At 46.5% G+C, this 18,833-nt stretch overlaps 1 protein-coding gene across 1 annotated transcript in view; it reads right to left on the reverse strand.

Moving 5' to 3' along the window:
* The window catches only part of PTPRE (protein tyrosine phosphatase receptor type E), a 297,445-nt gene that overhangs the window by 120,625 nt on the left and 157,987 nt on the right, over positions 1–18,833 (reverse strand). Inside the window, exon 4 of the mRNA XM_063962220.1 lies at positions 8,482–8,555. Coding sequence (XP_063818290.1) covers positions 8,482–8,555 — 74 coding nt within the window. The remainder of the gene's footprint in view (positions 1–8,481; positions 8,556–18,833) is intronic.

Consider the following 18,833-nt stretch of genomic DNA (forward strand, 5'->3'; position numbering starts at 1 on the left):
CTAAGCAGCTCTTTAGGAGAGCCACCTAGATTGCACCCTTCTCGGCCGGGCACAAAAATCTAACTGGAGTCTGGAGGAGGGTCATAGGGGGAGGAGCCAGTGCACACCACCTGATCTGGAAAAGCTTTACTTTTTGTGCCCTGTCTCCTGCGGAGCCGCTATTCCCCATGGTCCTTTCAGGAACCCCAGCATCCACTAGGACGATAGAGAAATATAAATAATACTTGTGCCTCCAAAAAAGACAAACCAAGTACCTAATCCCATCTAATAAAAATAGATATGCTTCAAGCTGCTGGGTTCCATCGTACGACTATCCAAATTATTAATAATGAATTAATTAGTGATTAATAATAATGTGTGGGCCAGAAAAGTCCATTTATAATGACAACCACTGTTTTCTATGGGTGAAACGGGTTCAGTGTGAAAGGTACCAAAACGGGAATGAAATGGTAATTTACTGGTTACAACATGAGATGTGAAAGGGGTTTAACTGCTCAGACCCGTTTTAAGAACCGTTTCAAATACCATTTCAAAAGCAGGTTTTGCGATGTGAAAGCAGCATAAGAGTCTCAGGACAGTACTCTCCATTAGGGAACTGCTACTGTTGTACAACACGCTGTCAGGACCCGGGAATGACTCAAAAGTGAACAGATGAAATCATTAGATCTGATTAGCCGACATATTACAGTTTACAAGTCATTATCGCAAGCTTCTGAAAATGTTAATGCCCTACCACTGAATAATAATTACTAAAACAGGATGCACCACACGCAGGCAACGCAATGCTAACGATTCCAAGACAGATGAGGATAATTATTCCATCCAAATGTCACAAGATTTCTTGTTCTGCTATTTTCTGTATCTGGTTACATCCGCAGATATAATTACAGTAAACCTTTATATCATTCCTACATTCATGTGCTCCAATTGATGCACAACATACTGGGGTTTGTATTAGGGAATTTCTGTATGGAAATAATGTACAGTGTCCTATTTCATAGAGGTTCTAAAAGAAGGCCCACAAATATTATGTGCAATAATATTTGCCAATACCTGGGTAAAGTAAAAAAATGAGATCATATCAACACATATCACAGATGATTTTTTTGCGAGGACACTGACAATGAAGATTATTACTAGAACAGAAACCCATCCTGACAATTACAGCACTAAAAAACGCTTAATTAAGTAGTGGCGGGGAAAGGGTCACAAACTAACCGGCACCTGGAGATAGGAATTCACAGATGGTTTGGCCTAGGTGTGGGGGGAAAGACTGCAAGATCGGCATGAGTTGTCGTCTGCTTCTTCTTCACCTTTATTTATATGGTACAACAAGGAGTTAATTAATGTATTAATGGTAGTAAAGGGGCTGCCTGGTAACTATGGATTCACAGTGTCAACTAATAATAGTAGGTAGGGGGTATTTGTAGGCAAGGGATGAATTATTTTTGTAATTAATGACAGAGAACGGGGCATCTGAAGTACAGGTATGCATTTTTTTAATTATTTATTGAAGACAGTGAGTTTCAGTCAGGCATGATTTAATTAAAGACACAGCAAGGTGGTATCTAAAAGGTATCTATATTTAAATGGTTTAAGTAATCAACTGGTGCAAAGGAAAGGCCTAGTTCTCATTTATCCTCAGGGCCATCATGAGAAGTGTCAGCAGAGCCGGCCTTAGGCATAGGCAAACTAGGCAAGTGCCTATGGCATTTGGTATGCTTAGGAGCACCAGCAGCTTTTGCTGATTAAAATGATATGCAGCATGCCTATATTCTGTGTGTGACTGCGGCTGTATCTGTATATGAAATGCTACGTTGCAGTGTATTCCTGAAAATCACTGTAAGTTTAGCATTTCGTATGCAGATATAGCCGCAGTTGCACACAGATATAGGCATGCAACATATCATTTTAATCAGCAGAAGCTGCTTGTGCATCCTAGCCACATAGTAATGCAAATAAGATGCATTTTCATAAACAGAAAGCGCCCGACGGTAGCAGAGCTGCCTGCTGACTCATGCCAGGCATCTCCTGCAGAACTAGTGGCGGTGCTAGGGGGCACCAGCCAAAACCTTGCCTAGGGCATCATATTGGTTAGGGCCGGCTCTGAGTGTATGGCCCTGGTATTAAGGAAGCATGAATTTCGGACCCCATCAGTGGATGCCATGTTGCCACAACATTTTGGGTGAGTGGCTATGCCTCTTTTTTCTGTGGGGGGGGGGGGGGGGGGCAGTCTATGGCCTCCAAGCAAGCCTGGGCCCCAGCACTTTGAAGCCGCCCTCCCTTCTTGTAATCCCTGGCATTTCCCCCGGTTTAGATATTTGCCCCTGGAAATGTTTGTCCTTATATTTCAATGCTTACAAGACGTACAGCACAAGTGCTCTTTTTCTGCAGACTCTAAGTGTAATTGTAATTGCAAATTAATTAAGTGGGATATTTAGATAACAGAAAGAAATCAGAACAGGGGAGATACTTAACGTTACTACAGTACGACTGGAAGCTTGATGTCAAACATTAGTGAGATCAGCGGATGTATAATCATCCAATTCCCAACACTAAAAAAAAAAAAAAATACTCACTAAGGGGTACATTTACTAAGTAGTGATAAGAGCGGAGAAGTGAGCCAGTGGAGAAGTTGCCCATGGCAACCAATCAGCACTGAAGTAACATCTATAATTTGCATACTATAAAATGATACAGAGCTGCTGATTGGTTGATGGGGAAATTTCTCCACTGGCTCACTTCTCCGCTCTTATCACTGCTTAGTAAATGTACCTCTCAGTCTATTGTCACCCAACACAGGTACTGCATAGGACGGGTCTGGTTACACAGAAAAGGGATTCCCCCCCCACACTGTGACGCTTAAAGCGGACAGAGATAAAGTACCAGCCAGTCATCTCCTAATTGCCATTTTACAGGCTATGTTTGAATGCTGACAGTTGGGAGCTGATTGGTTGGAAGTTTATCTCCGTCCGCTTTATCTCTCACCAGGGCTTAATAAATTTGCCCCTAAGGGGTCTATGTATTAAGCCTTGTAGAAATATAAACTGGATGAGATAAAGTACCAGTCAATCAGCTCCTAATTGCCATGTTACAGGCTAAATTTGAAATATGGGTCAGGAGCTGATTGGTACTTTATCTGTCTCTACTTTATCTCTCTCGGAGGCTTAGTACATCTCCCCCATAGACCCCTAATTCTTCAGTCCCCGGAAATCAAGAACAAGTACATCTGAGAATTACCATTGAGGTCCAAGTGATGGACAGACACAATATGCAATACTAAAGGTTGGAGAGAGATAAAGGGGAAAGAGATAAGGGGGGTAATTCAGACCTGATCGTTGATGTGCTAAATTTAGCACATCTACAATCACTTACTCTGACACACGGAGGGACGCCCAGCACAGGGCTAATCCGCTCCGCATGTCAGGCCCTGCCTCCCCCGCTCGGATGCAAAAGCATTGCACGGCGGCAATGCTATTGCACCCGCCGAGCAGCTCCCTGCCTGCGCAGCATAGCTGCACTGGCAGGCGGCTACCCGCCGTGTCCCGGGTCCCATCGGCTGTGTGTGAGGTCGAGCAGCTGACGCGGCCCGCCCCAGCAACGGTCCGGACACACCTGCATTGACCAGACCGCGCCCCGCCAACGGCGTTCTAATGCCGTTGGAACAGCCCCTCCCGCCCCGTGACCGCCTCTGCATGATTGACAGGCAGAGGCGATCGCAACCCTGAGATGCTGTTAGCAGCTCACTGGGCCTCCTGGGGTGCACACGCGCAGTGCGCCCTGGCTTCAGACTGCGATCACTGCCATTGCAGCGATCCAGTTCCAGTCTGAATTACCCCCAAAGTACCAACCAATCAGCTTCTAACAGTCATTTTACAGGCTGTGTTTTAAAAATGATAGTCTGGAGCGGTTTGGTTGGTACTTTATCTCTCTCCAAATTTTGATAAATCTCCCCCTTAGTCATTCTGTACACAAGAGCATGCGTTTGAATATGCAAAATTAAATGGAAATCCAAGACAAATGATTTCACCATAGTAAAGGTTTCCATACAGTTGTGTTGGTTAGTACGTTGGGATCGTGTTGCCGGCTGCCGGAGGTCGGCAAACTGACCCCGGGATCCCTCCAGCAGAATGCCGGCGGGGAGGGGGGGCGAGCGCAACAAAGCCCCTTGCGGGCTCGCTGCACTCACCACAGGTTCTATTCCCACTCTATGGGTGTCGTGGGAAAAGAACCTGTGTGTCGGCATTCCGTCGGTTGGCATTTTGAGCTCTCGGAATTCCGGCGTCAGCATGGTGACTGCCGGGATCCCGAGCGCCGGTCACATGACCGCATCCCGGATTTTCTTACCACACACAGCTGCTGTGCTGGCAAAAGCATCATGGCATGTAACATCATTTTTCACCAAAGAACTTAAAAACTACTAATAAACGTATTTCCGACGTTAATGAATTAAGGAATACAATTGCCAAGTGTTAGCGTGGTCAAATTAATGATAATATTTTTTTTGTAATTAGAATATTAACATATTTGTTTACACTAAAATAAACAAATTCTTGCTTGCATTACTAAATGTTACCCATGGGACATTATTATAAGGATGCATCATATGTTACTCATTAAAAAAAGAAAATCTACAGATTCTCTAGAACTATTTTGTGATGATAGAATGATATATATTTTTAGCAGTGGAAACGGAATAGCAAATAAATAGCAAAGCCTCGAACGTTAGTGAGTATTATGGCCCAAATGTAGTAAGCCTTAAAAAGTGATAAAGTGGAGACAGATAAAGTGAGATAAATGACCAGCCAATCAGCTCCTAACTGCCATGTCACAGGCTGTGTTTGAAACATGACAGTTAGTAGCTGATTGGCTGATCATCTATCACTTTATCCGTCCCCACTGTATCACTTTTTAAGGCTTAATACATTTGGGCCAAAGTTCTTTAGATTTTAAAAACAGAAATGTTGAATTCATCTGCAAGAGACATTGGTGAATTCCACTCAGTTTCCAAACGACTAATCTGGGTGTCTGGTCGTTTTGTGCCTATGAGTAATGGGGCCCATACATCAACGATTAATTACTATAATTCCCCGTTCTCCGGGTGCCTGAGTCAGGGCATTAGCAAATCCAACATATTGTAAATCCTCGATTCACTTATTATGACCTAACAATGATCAGAATTGGCGAGTCGGGGATTTTTAACGGGTGTAGTATGGTATGCCGGCGCTCGGGCTCCCGGCGACCAGCATACCGGCGCCGGGAGCCCGACCGCCGGCATACCGACAGCGTGGTGAGAGCAAAGGAGCCCCTTGTGGGCGCGCTACGCGCGACACAGTTTTATTCTCCCTCCAGGGGGGTCGTGGACCCCCACGAGGGAGAATAGTTGTCGGTATGCCGGGTGTCGGGATTCCGGCGCCGGTATACTGTGCGCCGGGATCCCGACATTCGGCATACAGAAGACCACCCATTTTTAACATGTAGGATTTTGCCAATCCACTGACAAATTGGTGATCATCGGGTATCATCGGAGCAGCGTCAGCATAACGGAGATTAGCTTCATGGGCCGCATTAGTGTTTGCCTGTGTTGCCTATTGGTATTTGGTAACCCATCCCAGTAATAGTCAAAAAAACTTAATGGCGAGCACAGTGAGGGTAACACAATTAAAATATAATACTTTAGGCTGTCAAAAAGGATCTGTAACAAAGCAGGTCAGAAAACACTATGGGGGAGATTCAAATGACATATCACGCCCAATCTCCTTTCTAAAGCGATTCCCATTATCACGCATATCACACCCATAGTAATCAGGTTTAGCTGCGTAACGGGTTAGGGCGCCTCGCTATCCCCAGGGGTAGCAAGCTGAAATGATGATAACACGCCAGTCAGCAGAAACAGAACGAGTGTGGAAGGGGGAGAAAGAATTGAATACCATCCATATATAAATGTGATGCTTATTTAATGACAGTCTTGAGACTTGTGCATTAAACATGTTACTGTGGTACGTCTCCAGCTGCACCCATTCTCACGGTACTGTCCGAATTTTCACGGCAGAAAATTATAGGTCAGAGAAACTAGATTTGTTTACTTGCAAGCATTCACTTGAGAGGTGATCTAATTAATAAGTATTAATATAGCCAAGGTCAATACACATATTTGTCTAATGAACTTTCTGTACCCAAGCCCATGATTTGACAAGGTGATGTCACCTGTAAATTGACAGCAAGATGATTTTACCATCTACATAGGGAAGGATTCTTTACTGTAACTGGGGTAAATCTGTGGGGATTCTTACATGAGATGTGCTGTGACTTGTTTACAATTCACTAACGTAAATAAAAATGTATTAGATACCTTTCTATCTATACCAGTAATTAGTAGTGGACCTTATTGGTCCACGGTGATTATCCAATTGCCATTTGAAGGTGAGGAAGGATTATTTCTTCCTGCAAGGCTCAATTGGCATATGACATAGTGAGTGCGTTGTTTCGCTTTCCTATTCCGGATTAACACTATTTGCAATTGATAAAGCTTTTATTTTTTTTTATAACCTCGCTTAGACTGGTAATGGTATGCTTCCAGAGCCACATCCAAGCAGGAATGAGGTTCTGTAAATTGGGGTTGACAAAACCGAGAGATTGAGATTTTAACCAGAAGTGCCCCGAAGTTTCATTTTCTTTTTATACTGGGTGGTGTGAGCTATGAGACAGCCCAATATTCCAATCAAAGCCCTACAAAGAGGTCTTATTCTTTGTACACTGTAGCTACCGATCACATACACAGTTGGAAAAGAAATCTGACATACATTTTACAGTTCATCTTCACAGCATGTACAGCTCAGACTACAGGCGTCAAGTGTTTCATCTCCCCGCTAATACTATTCTCCACGAGCTTCTCTTTAGAAAATAACCGCTACAGTTCGTGCCGGCGGAGATGACTAAAACTCACTCAGAAATGAGAATTTTCCCTGGAATAAGGAAGTTCTGCATTTCCTGTCCTACTCCTATTTCCTGCTGAATCATAAATGCTGAAACACGGAATCTACAACAACTGGACCCCCACAGGCTTCCATTCCGGTTATATGATTGTGGGTAGAATAGAATCATACTGAAATACTGTGATCATAGGGGGTTATTCCAAGTTGTTCGCAGCAGGAATTTTGTTAGCAGTTGGGCAAAACCATGTGCACTGCAGGGGGTGCAGATATAACATGTGCAGAGAGAGTTAGATTTGGGTGGGTTATTTTGTTTCTGTGCAGGGTAAATACTGGCTGCTTTATTTTTACACTGCAAATTAGATTGCAGATTGAACACACCACACCCAAATCTAACTCTCTCTGCACATGTTAAATCTGCCTCCCCTGCAGTGCACATGGTTTTGCCCAACTGCTAAAAAAATTCCTGCTGCGATCAACTTGGAATTACCCCCATAATACAATATATTGGTACAATACATATGGCAATTACATGAGGTGTCTCTATAAGGGCCCGGTGCTACTTACACTATTTTATAACACACTCTATATTGTCGTAAAAAGAATCTGTCACCAGGAGAAAAATTTGGTTTTGAATATTCCCATGGGTGAATTGACCCTTCTCGATATAACGCTCGAATCCATCCACAAATCCCATAAATAGTGCAACAAGTAGTGTAATCGGCTCAGTGAGCAGCCCCAATGCTCCCTACAGCCAGCCCCCCCTGCTCCACCTCAGCGCTCCCTACTGATCTAGAGTACGGAGAGCATTGGTGTGGAGCAGGAGTGGTAGCACTGGAGAGACTCTGCCCGGTAAGCAATTATCCTTCCAGTTGGACTGATTTGGTAGTCCCGCTCACGGGCAAACAGTAAGCAGGGGTGGTTTCCACTGTTTGGAAAACTTTGTAGGTAATTAAATATAATAATAATAATAATAATATTGCCGCCGGACTCCAGGTCCACCCTTAGTTGTGTTCTCACCCATTTTGCACAGAATACACTGGGGCAGATGTATTAACGCGGAGAAGGGATAAAGAAGTGATAAACCAGTGATAAGCGCAAAGTGATAACGCACCAGCCAATCATTACGGATTTGAAAAATGACAGGAGCTGATTGGCTGGTGTGTTATCACCTTGCCCTTATCACTACTTTATCCCTTCTTTATCCCTACTTTCAGGCTTAAGACATCTGCCCCTATATGATATCCTCTTACAGATGAAATCAGCACAATATTAAAACATTTTGGTGGTAAGATTAACTGTAAAAAATATTTTCTGTACCCCAATGTGCCCCCTTCCCCCCCCCCCAACAATCCCCACCCCCGCCAGCCAGCCCAGTGTACCTTGCTGAATACCATTTATATGCACATCTTTATTGTACAGCTTGTTATATGATTGACCTTGCTGTTAGTAATATACATAGACCACAATATTTTCTGTATGTAATGCAGGTAGCATACCGCAATGCAATGCACCAATGTAAAAACAAATATCGTGTCTATCATTTTACCTTGTTCTTCCAGGATTCCATTTGGGATCTTCTTGTCGCCGGAGTTTACGTCGGCTTTACGGCTCTTTCGTGATCTTGAAATAAACAGCGCACATTCTCTTAGCATGATAGCAGCGACCGTATGCTAAATGCAAACATTCAAATACAGGAAGCTTGCTTCTTATTATATAGTGAAGTTCCTGTTACATTCAAGCACATTTAACACTTTGTGTGTCATTACTAATAGCCTTTCCTGACTCATCAAACGTTTCTTTCTACAGCGCTGCATCTGTTCTTGGGGCCTGGCTGAGGGTCGGGCGCAGTCACGGATGTCTTTGTGTCTTTTGTCGCAAGCTGGTTTGCGACTTCATGCTAATGCAGCAACAGAGCCCGTCCCTAGCATACATCCGTCTGTCCAAATGTGCAATGACGTCCACTGTCAGCGTCTGCAGATGCTGCATTACCATCTGGCGCTTGTTTTGATGCCACCATCGGTCACATCTACATATGTCCACAGTCAGCCCTATGGTGCAGTTTCTCTTTTATTGGGAGAGATGCACTAAGCAGTGAAAAGTGTGGAGAAGTGAGCCGTGAAGAAGTTGCTCATGGCAACCAATCAGCTGCTCTGTATAATTTTACAGTATGCAAATTATAAATGTAACATTAATGCTGATTGGTTGCCATGGACAACCTCTCCACTTTTATAACTGCTGGATGGAGTACATCTCCCGAGTCTCCTATGCGTCTCTGTAAGCCACCGCTATCAGCGACACGCCTCTAACACTCCCATAAAGTGCAACAGTCCTGTGGTTTTTTTTAGCCATGCCCCGTTACCTCGGGTTCCACACAGTGGATCGACAGTGTCTAGTTAGGCAGTGAAAAGGGCCGACTCCATACGGTCAACATGCAATAGTTCAACAGGTAAAAAGGTCGACTGTGTCTAGGTTTGACAGGTTCAAAATGGTCTACACAAGGTTTTTTTTTTATTCAACTTTTTCTTCATTTACCATCCACGTGGACTAAGATTGGCAAGCAAAGCAATCCTCGCGAGGGTACACAATACACTAACTGGGATCAAATATGATGAAACATACAAAATGACACCCCAAAAGCATTTTAAAAAAAAGTGTCAACCTTTTTTGTGTCAACCTTTTGACCGTATCGACGTTTTGGGGTCGACCTATTGACTATTTACTGTATATACTGTATATACTGATCTATAGAACCACACCCGTTACCTTCCAGTCATCGTCCGTGGAAAAACATTTCTGCTACCGTGTGTCTGCATACACACTGCGACTCTGCGCTAACAAAATCGGGAAGCACGTGCGGTGGAAGTCAGACCCATACACGTTTGTAAATATCACTCCACTGTGTCCGACTCGGGGGTAAATTTACTAAGATGGCAGTTCTATTAAGGATGGGATGTTGCCCATAGCAACCGATCAGATTGCAGGTATTATCTTCTAGAAGGTGCTAGATAAATGAGAAGTAGAATCTGATTGGTTGCTATGGGCAACATCTCATCTTAAATAGAACTCCCATCTTCGTAAATTTACCCCTCAGAATCAGGCCTTCACTGTCGTCTGTGCGTAAAAGTGGTGAATGCACAGAACCGGACATACTTCATTACATCCTACCAAATTCTGCCCGCAAGATAAATAGATTACTTCCACAACTCACAGATAATGGCCGGGGGACCTGGTCTAGTAAACATTCTGCAATCGATACTGTACTTCCAACAGAGAGAGAAAACTATTATTGCTTTTCCTTTATAAATTGAGCCCTTGCAAGGACCGGAGAGATAAATATCAGGATACATACACAGCACAGCTGCTAAACCTTAACTGTGCACACCTGCAGTATGGGGGTCATTCCGAGTTGATCGCTCGCTAGCTACTTTTAGCAGCCGTACAAACGCATAGTCGCCGCCCACAGGGGGGTGTATTTTCGTTTTGAAAGTGTGTGAACGCGTGTGCAGCAGAGCGGGACGAAAACGTTTTTTGCCGTTTCCGAGTAGCTCTGGACTTACTCAGCCCTTGCATTCACTTCAGCCTGTCCGGGCCCGGAACTGATGTCAGACACCCGCCCTGCAAACGCTTGGATACGTCCGCGTTTTTCCAAACACTCCCAGAAAACGGTCAGTTGACACCCATAAACACCCTCTTCCTGTCAATCGCCTTGCGTTCGGCTGTGTCGGATTCTTTGCTAAATCCATCGCCCAGCACCGAACCTCTTTGTACCCGTACATCGCGCCTGCACAATGCGGTGCATATGCATGCGCAGTTTTGCCCTTTTTTTACCTGATCGCTTTGATGCTAAAATCGGCAGCGAGCAATCAACTCGGAATGACCCCCTATGTACGGGGTACGGTCATTAGGTCAACCACACTAAGGTTGACAGTCATTAGTCGACCACTATTGGTCGACATGTACTAGATCGACATGGAAAAAGGTTGACGCGTTTAAAAAAAAAAATTCTTCATTTTGAAACTTTTTCATACTTTACCATCCATGCGGACTACGATTGGGAATAGTAACCTGTGTCGAGCGCAGCGGTAGCAGGCCGAGGCACCTTGTCTGAAGCATGGCGAGCGAAGCGAGCGGACACGGTGCACTAATTGGGGTTCCCCGTCACTTTACAATGAAAACGACACCCAAAAAAAATAAGAATTTACTCACCGGTAATTCTATTTCTCGTAGTCCGTAGTGGATGCTGGGACTCCGTAAGGACCATGGGGAATAGCGGCTCCGCAGGAGACTGGGCACAACTAAAAGAAAGCTTTAGACTACTGGTGTGCACTGGCTCCTCCCACTATGACCCTCCTCCAGACTTCAGTTAGGATACTGTGCTCGGAAGAGCTGACACAATAAGGAAGGATTTTGAATCCCGGGTAAGACTCATACCAGCCACACCAATCACACCGTATAACTCGTGATACCATATCCAGTTAACAGCATGATAACAACTGAGCCTCTCAACAGATGGCTCAACAATAACTCTTTAGTTAAACAATAACTATATACAAGTATTGCAGACAATCTGCACTTGGGATGGGCGCCCAGCATCCACTACGGACTACGAGAAATAGAATTACCGGTGAGTAAATTTTTATTTTCTCTGACGTCCTAAGTGGATGCTGGGACTCCGTAAGGACCATGGGGATTATACCAAAGCTCCCAAACGGGCGGGAGAGTGCGGATGACTCTGCAGCACCGAATGGGCAAACTCTAGGTCCTCCTCAGCCAGGGTGTCAAACTTGTAGAATTTAGCAAATGTGTTTGACCCCGACCAAGTAGCTGCTCGGCAAAGTTGTAGAGCCGAGACCCCTCGGGCAGCCGCCCAAGTGGAGCCCACCTTCCTCGTGGAATGGGCTTTCACTGATTTAGGATGCGGCAGTCCAGCCGCAGAATGTGCAAGCTGAATCGTACTACAGATCCAGCGAGCAATAGTCTGCTTTGAAGCAGGTGCACCCAACTTGTTGGGCGCATACAGGATAAATAGCGAGTCAGTCTTTCTGACTCCAGCTGTCCTGGAAACATAAATTTTCAGGGCCCTGACTACGTCCAACAACTTGGAAGCCTCCAAGTCTTTAGTAGCCGCAGGCACCACGATAGGTTGGTTCAGATGAAAGGCTGATACCACCTTAGGGATAAATTGGGGACGAGTCCTCAATTCTGCCCTATCCATATGGAAAATCAGATAAGGGCTTTTACATGACAAAGCCGCCAATTCTGATACACGCCTGGCCGAAGCCAAGGCCAACAACATGACCACTTTCCACGTGAGATACTTCAATTCCACGGTTTTAAGTGGCTCAAACCAATGTGACTTTAGGAAATCCAACACCACGTTGAGATCCCAAGGTGCCACTGGAGGCACAAAAGGGGGCTGAATATGCAGCACTCCCTTAACAAAAGTTTGAACTTCAGGTAGTGAAGCCAGTTCTCTCTGGAAGAAAATCGAGAGAGCCGAAATCTGGACCTTAATGGAACCCAATTTTAGGCACATAGTCACCCCTGACTGTAGGAAACGGCCCAGCTGAAATTCTTCCGTTGGGGCCTTCCTGGCCTCACACCACGCAACATATTTTCGCCATATGCGGTGATAATGGTTTGCGGTTACTTCTTTCCTAGCTTTAATCAGCGTAGGAATGACTTCCTCCGGAATGCCCTTTTCCTTCAGGATCCGGTGTTCAACAGCCATGCCGTCAAACGCAGCCGCGGTAAGTCTTGGAACAGACAGGGCCCCTGCTGCAGCAGGTCCTGTCTGAGCGGCAGAGGCCATGGGTCCTCTGAGATCATTTCTTGAAGTTCCGGGTACCAAGCTCTTCTTGGCCAATCCGGAACAATGAGTATAGTTCTTACTCCTCTTTTCCTTATTATCCTCAGTACCTTTGGTATGAGAGGAAGAGGAGGGAACACATAAACCGACCGGTACACCCACGGTGTCACTAGAGCGTCCATAGCTATCGCCTGCGGGTCTCTTGACCTGGCGCAATATTTTTCTAGCTTTTTGTTTAGGCGGGACGCCATCATGTCCACCTGTGGCCTTTCCCAACGGTTTACAATCAGTTGGAAGACTTCTGGATGAAGTCCCCACTCTCCCGGGTGGAGGTCGTGCCTGCTGAGGAAGTCTGCTTCCCTGTTGTCCACTCCCAGAATGAACACTGCTGACAGTGCTAACACGTGATTTTCCGCCCATCGGAGAATCCTTGTGGCTTCTGCCATCGCGGTCCTGCTTCTCGTGCCGCCCTGTCGGTTTACATGGGCGACCGCCGTGATGTTGTCTGACTGGATCAGTACCGGCTGGTTTTGAAGCAGGGGTTTTGCCTGACTTAGGGCATTGTAAATAGCCCTCAGTTCCAGAATATTTATGTGCAGGGAAGTCTCCTGACTTGACCATAGTCCTTGGAAGTTTCTTCCCTGTGTGACTGCCCCCCAGCCTCGAAGGCTGGCATCCGTAGTCACCAGGACCCAGTCCTGTATGCCGAATCTGCGGCCCTCTTGAAGATGAGCACTCTGCAGCCACCACAGCAGAGACACCCTGGTCCTTGGAGACAGGGTTATCAGTCGATGCATCTGAAGATGCGATCCAGACCACTTGTCCAACAGGTCCCACTGAAAGGTTCTTGCATGGAACCTGCCGAATGGAATTGCTTCGTAGGAAGCTACCATCTTTCCCAGGATCCGCGTGCAGTGATGCACCGACACCTGTTTTGGTTTTAGGAGGCCTCTGACTAGAGATGACAGCTCCTTGGCCTTCTCCTCCGGGAGAAACACTTTTTTCTGTTCTGTGTCCAGAACCATCCCCAGGAACAGTAGACGTGTCGTAGGGACCAGCTGTGACTTTGGGATATTTAGAATCCAGCCATGCTGTTGTAGCACCTCCCGAGATAGTGCTACCCCGACCAACAACTTCTCCCTGGACCTCGCCTTTATCAGGAGATCGTCCAAGTACGGGATAATTAAAACTCCCTTCTTTCGAAGGAGTATCATCATTTCGGCCATTACCTTGGTAAAGACCCTCGGAGCCGTGGATAGACCGAACGGCAACGTCTGGAATTGGTAATGACAATCCTGTACCACAAATCTGAGGTACTCCTGGTGAGGTAGGTAAATGGGGACATGCAGGTAAGCATCATTGATGTCCAGTGATACCATGTAATCCCCCTCGTCCAGGCTTGCAATAACCGCCCTGAGCGATTCCATCTTGAACTTGAATTTTTTTATATACGTGTTCAAGGATTTCAAATTTAAAATGGGTCTCACCGAACCGTCCGGTTTCGGTACCACAAACATTGTGGAATAGTAACCCCGTCCTTGTTGAAGTAGGGGCACCTTTACTATCACCTGCTGGGAATACAGCTTGTGAATTGCCTCTAACACTGCCTCCCTGGCTGAGGGAGTTGTTGGCAAGGCAGATTTGAGGAAACGGCGGGGGGGAAGACGTCTCGAATTCCAGCTTGTACCCCTGAGATACTACTTGAAAGATCCAGGGATCCACCCGTGAGCGAGCCCACTGATCGCTGAAATTTTTGAGACGGGCCCCCACCGTACCTGGCTCCGCCTGTGGAGCCCCAGCGTCATGCCGTGGACTTAGAGGAAGCGGGGGAGGACTTTTGCTCCTGGGAACTGGCTGCATGCTGCAGCTTTTTCCCTCTACCTCTGCCTCTGGGCAGAAAGGACGCGCCTTTAACCCGCTTGCCCTTATTGGGCCGAAAGGACTGTACCTGATAATACGGTGCTTTCTTTGGCTGTGAGGGAACATGGGGTAAAAATGTAGACTTCCCAGCTGTTGCTGTGGAAACGAGGTCCGAGAGACCATCCCCGAACAACTCCTCACCCTTATAAGGCAAAACTTCAATGTGCCTTTTAGAATCTGCATTTCCTGTCCACTGCCGAGTCCATAACCCTCTCCTGGCAGAAATGGACATTGCACTTATTTTAGATGCCAGCCGGCAAATATCCCTCTGTGCCTCCCTCATGCATAAGAGTGCGTCTTTAATATGCTCTACGGTTAGCAATATAGTGTCCCTGTCTAGGGTATCAATATTTTCCGACAGGGAATCTGACCACGCAGCTGCAGCACTGCACATCCATGCTGAAGCAATAGCTGGTCTCAGTATAACACCTGTGTGTGTATATATAGACTTCAGGATAGCCTCCTGCTTTCTATCAGCAGATTCCTTCAGGGCGGCCGTATCCGGAGACGGTAGTGCCACCTTCTTTGACAAGCGTGTGAGCGCTTTATCCACCCTAGGGGATGTTTCCCAACGTGACCTATCCTCTGGCGGGAAAGGGTACGCCATTAGTAACCTCTTAGAAATTACCAGTTTCTTATCGGGGGAAGCCCACGCTTCTTCACACACTTCATTTAATTCCTCAGATGGAGGAAAAACAACTGGTAGTTTTTTTCTCTCCAAACATAATACCCTTTTTTGTGGTACCCGGGGTAACATCAGAAATATGCAACACATTTTTCATTGCCTCAATCATATAACGTGTGGCCCTATTGGAAGATACATTAGTCTCATCGTCGTCGACACTGGAGTCAGTATCCGTGTCGACATCTGTGTCTGCCATCTGAGGTAGCGGGCGTTTTAGAGCCCCTGATGGCTTTTGAGACGCCTGGGCAGGCACAGGCTGAGAAGCCGGCTGTCCCATATTTGGTATGTCGTCAAACCTTTTATGCAAGGAGTCGACACTGTCGCGTAATTCCTTCCACAGAACCATCCACTCAGGTGTCGACCCCGCAGGGGGTGACATCACATTTATCGGCATTTGCTCCGCCTCCACATAAGCCTCCTCATCAAACATGTCGACACAGCCGTACCGACACACCGCATACACACAGGGAATGCTCTGACAGAGGACAGGACCCCACAAAGCCCTTTGGGGAGACAGAGAGAGAGTATGCCAGCACACACCAGAGCGCTATATAACACAGGGATCCCACTATAAATGAGTGTTTTTTCCCTTATAGCTGCTTATATTATATATACTGCGCCTAAATTTAGTGCCCCCCCTCTCTTTTTTACCCTTATGTAGCTTGACACTGCAGGGGAGAGCCAGGGAGCGTCCTTCCAGCGGAGCTGTGAGGGAAAAATGGCGCCAGTGTGCTGAGGGAGATAGCCCCGCCCCTTTTCCGGCGGACTTCTCTCGCTTTTTCTGGAATTCTGGCAGGGGTATTTTTACACCTATATAGCCTTCCTGACTATATATGGTGTAGATTTGCCAGCCAAGGTGTATCATATTGCCCTCAGGGCGCCCCCCCCCCCAGCGCCCTGCACCCATCAGTGACCAGAGTGTGAGGTGTGCATGAGGAGCAATGGCGCACAGCTGCAGTGCTGTGCGCTACCTTGTTGAAGACAGAAGTCTTCTGCCGCCGATTTTCCGGAACACTTCTTGCTTCTGGCTCTGTAAGGGGGCCGGCGGCGCGGCTCCGGGACCGAACATTGAGGTCGGGTCCTGTGGTCGATCCCTCTGGAGCTAATGGTGTCCAGTAGCCTAAGAAGCCCAAGCTACCACCAGTTAGGTAGGTTCGCTTCTTCTCCCCTTAGTCCCTCGCTGCAGTGAGTCTGTTGCCAGCAGATCTCACTGTAAAATAAAAAACCTAAAATATACTTTCTTTCTAGGAGCTCAGGAGAGCCCCTAGTGTGCATCCAGCTCAGCCGGGCACAAGATTCTAACTGAAGTCTGGAGGAGGGTCATAGTGGGAGAAGCCAGTGCACACCAGTAGTCTAAAGCTTTCTTTTAGTTGTGCCCAGTCTCCTGCGGAGCCGCTATTCCCCATGGTCCTTACGGAGTCCCAGCATCCACTTAGGACGTCAGAGAAAAGTAAATAACCTCATGGTCGACCTTTTCCCTTGTCAACCTTGTTCATGTCGACCTACTTCAGGTGTTGACCTAGTCACTGTCGGTCAATATTGGTCGACTTAATGCATGTCGACCCTATAACCAATACCAGTATGTACGGCGGCTGCACATGTTACTGCGCAGTTACTATTTATGGCTGAAATGATTACGGTGCAGAATAAAACGGTACAGAGTATGTGCTAAAGTCCAGACAAGCTCTGGTCACATCTGGCAGGAGTCACAGCTACAAATGATATTTCATTCTTTAGTTTGCCTTATTCATGCTAACACTAGTTATACAATTGTTTTGTGATTTTTCCAGGAAATTGGACACTTTAGACAAAACTGGTTTAAAACTGGTTTATGCGAATGGCTGAAATCCATTCATGTGACACACATCCGGCGATCACACTGACCTGCATATAACGTGCACCTGTTATCTGCACAGTGGAGTGGAGGCAATGATTTTATGGGACAAGCCTACATTCAGTTCACTATGACTCAATGGGGGGAATTACATTGGCCCTCATTCCGAGTTGATCGTTCGCAAGGCGATTTTAGCAGAGTTGCTCACGCTAAGCCGCCGCCTACTGGGAGTGTATCTTAGCATCTTAAAATTGCGAACGATGTATTCGCAATATTGCGATTACAAACTACTTAGCAGTTTCAGAGTAGCTCCACACTTACTCGGCATCTGCGATCAGTTCAGTGCTTGTCGTTCCTGGTTTGACGTCACAAACACACCCAGCGTTCGCCCAGACACTCCTCCGTTTCCCCGGCCACTCCTGCGTTTTTTCCGGAAACGGTAGCGTTTTTTCCCGCACGCCCATAAAACGGCCTGTTTCCGCCCAGTAACACCCATTTCCTGTCAATCACACTACGATCGCCGGAGCGATGAAAAAGCAGTGAGTAAAAATACTATCTCCATTGTAAAATTACTTGGCGCAGTCGCAGTGCGAATATTGCGCATGCGTACTAAGCGGAATTTCACTGCGATGCGATGAAAAATACCGAGCGAACGACTCGGAATGAGGGCCATTGTTCTTCGCACCCGCTTTAGGGCCTAATTCAGACCTGATCGCAGCAGCATATTTTTTCTCTAATGTGCAAAACCATGTAGCACTGCAGGGGAGGCAGATGTAACATGTGCAGAGAGAGTTAGATTTGGGTGTGGTGTGTTCAAACTGAAATCTAAATTGCAGTGTAAAAATAAACCAGCCAGTATTTACCCTGCACAGAAACAGTATAACCCACCCAAATGTAACTCTCTCTGCACATGTTATATCTGCCACACTAGCAGTGCACATGGTTTTGCCCATTATAGAAAGATTTTGCTGCTGCGATCAGGTCTGAATTAGGCCCTCAGACTGGAGAACTCGGGGCACAATTCAATTGGGTTTTATTTTGCACTGATCGCGGCCATGCAGGCTGGGTTTAACCTTACAAAACTGCTACACTTGACCGAAGTGCTGGGCGCCATGCAAAAAGTGCCGTTTGGGTGCCCAAACAGTTCAGTTTTCACTCATTGCTGCTCACCAGCATGGGCGGCTGCGAGCAGAAATGTCAGCACCGGCGGCCATTTGTACCCAAAACAGACCAACAATTGGTTCGCCACTTGCTCCGTAGGCCATCTACTGACCGCAGGGCGGACAACAATTGAATTCCCCCTAATGACATTACTGGGGCAGTGATTCAGACATGACCGCAAGTATGTGTCCGCTCACAGAGTCACGATTATCAGGAATCACCCACATTTCCCCTCTGCCACTACCTGACAGGCAGCGGAGTCGAGAGGGTGGGCAGGGTGAGGCCTGAGTTCCCAGAAACAGGGGCGTGTCGTCCCCATTCTCTCGTAGCGGGAGAGCCAGGGGACTTCCTAGCCTCGCAGCTCCCGCTTCCGTTAGTCAGCTGAGTAAGCTGGAGTTTGCTCGGTTGCCCATCTGTGTAGAACGTTGGATCCCAGCTTGCAACATTGGTTGCAGTGCTGGGATTGCAGCTACATGCAGGAGATGTCTC

This window comes from Pseudophryne corroboree, chromosome 3 (assembly GCF_028390025.1).
Source record: "Pseudophryne corroboree isolate aPseCor3 chromosome 3, aPseCor3.hap2, whole genome shotgun sequence".
NCBI classification, from domain to species: Eukaryota; Metazoa; Chordata; class Amphibia; order Anura; family Myobatrachidae; genus Pseudophryne; species Pseudophryne corroboree.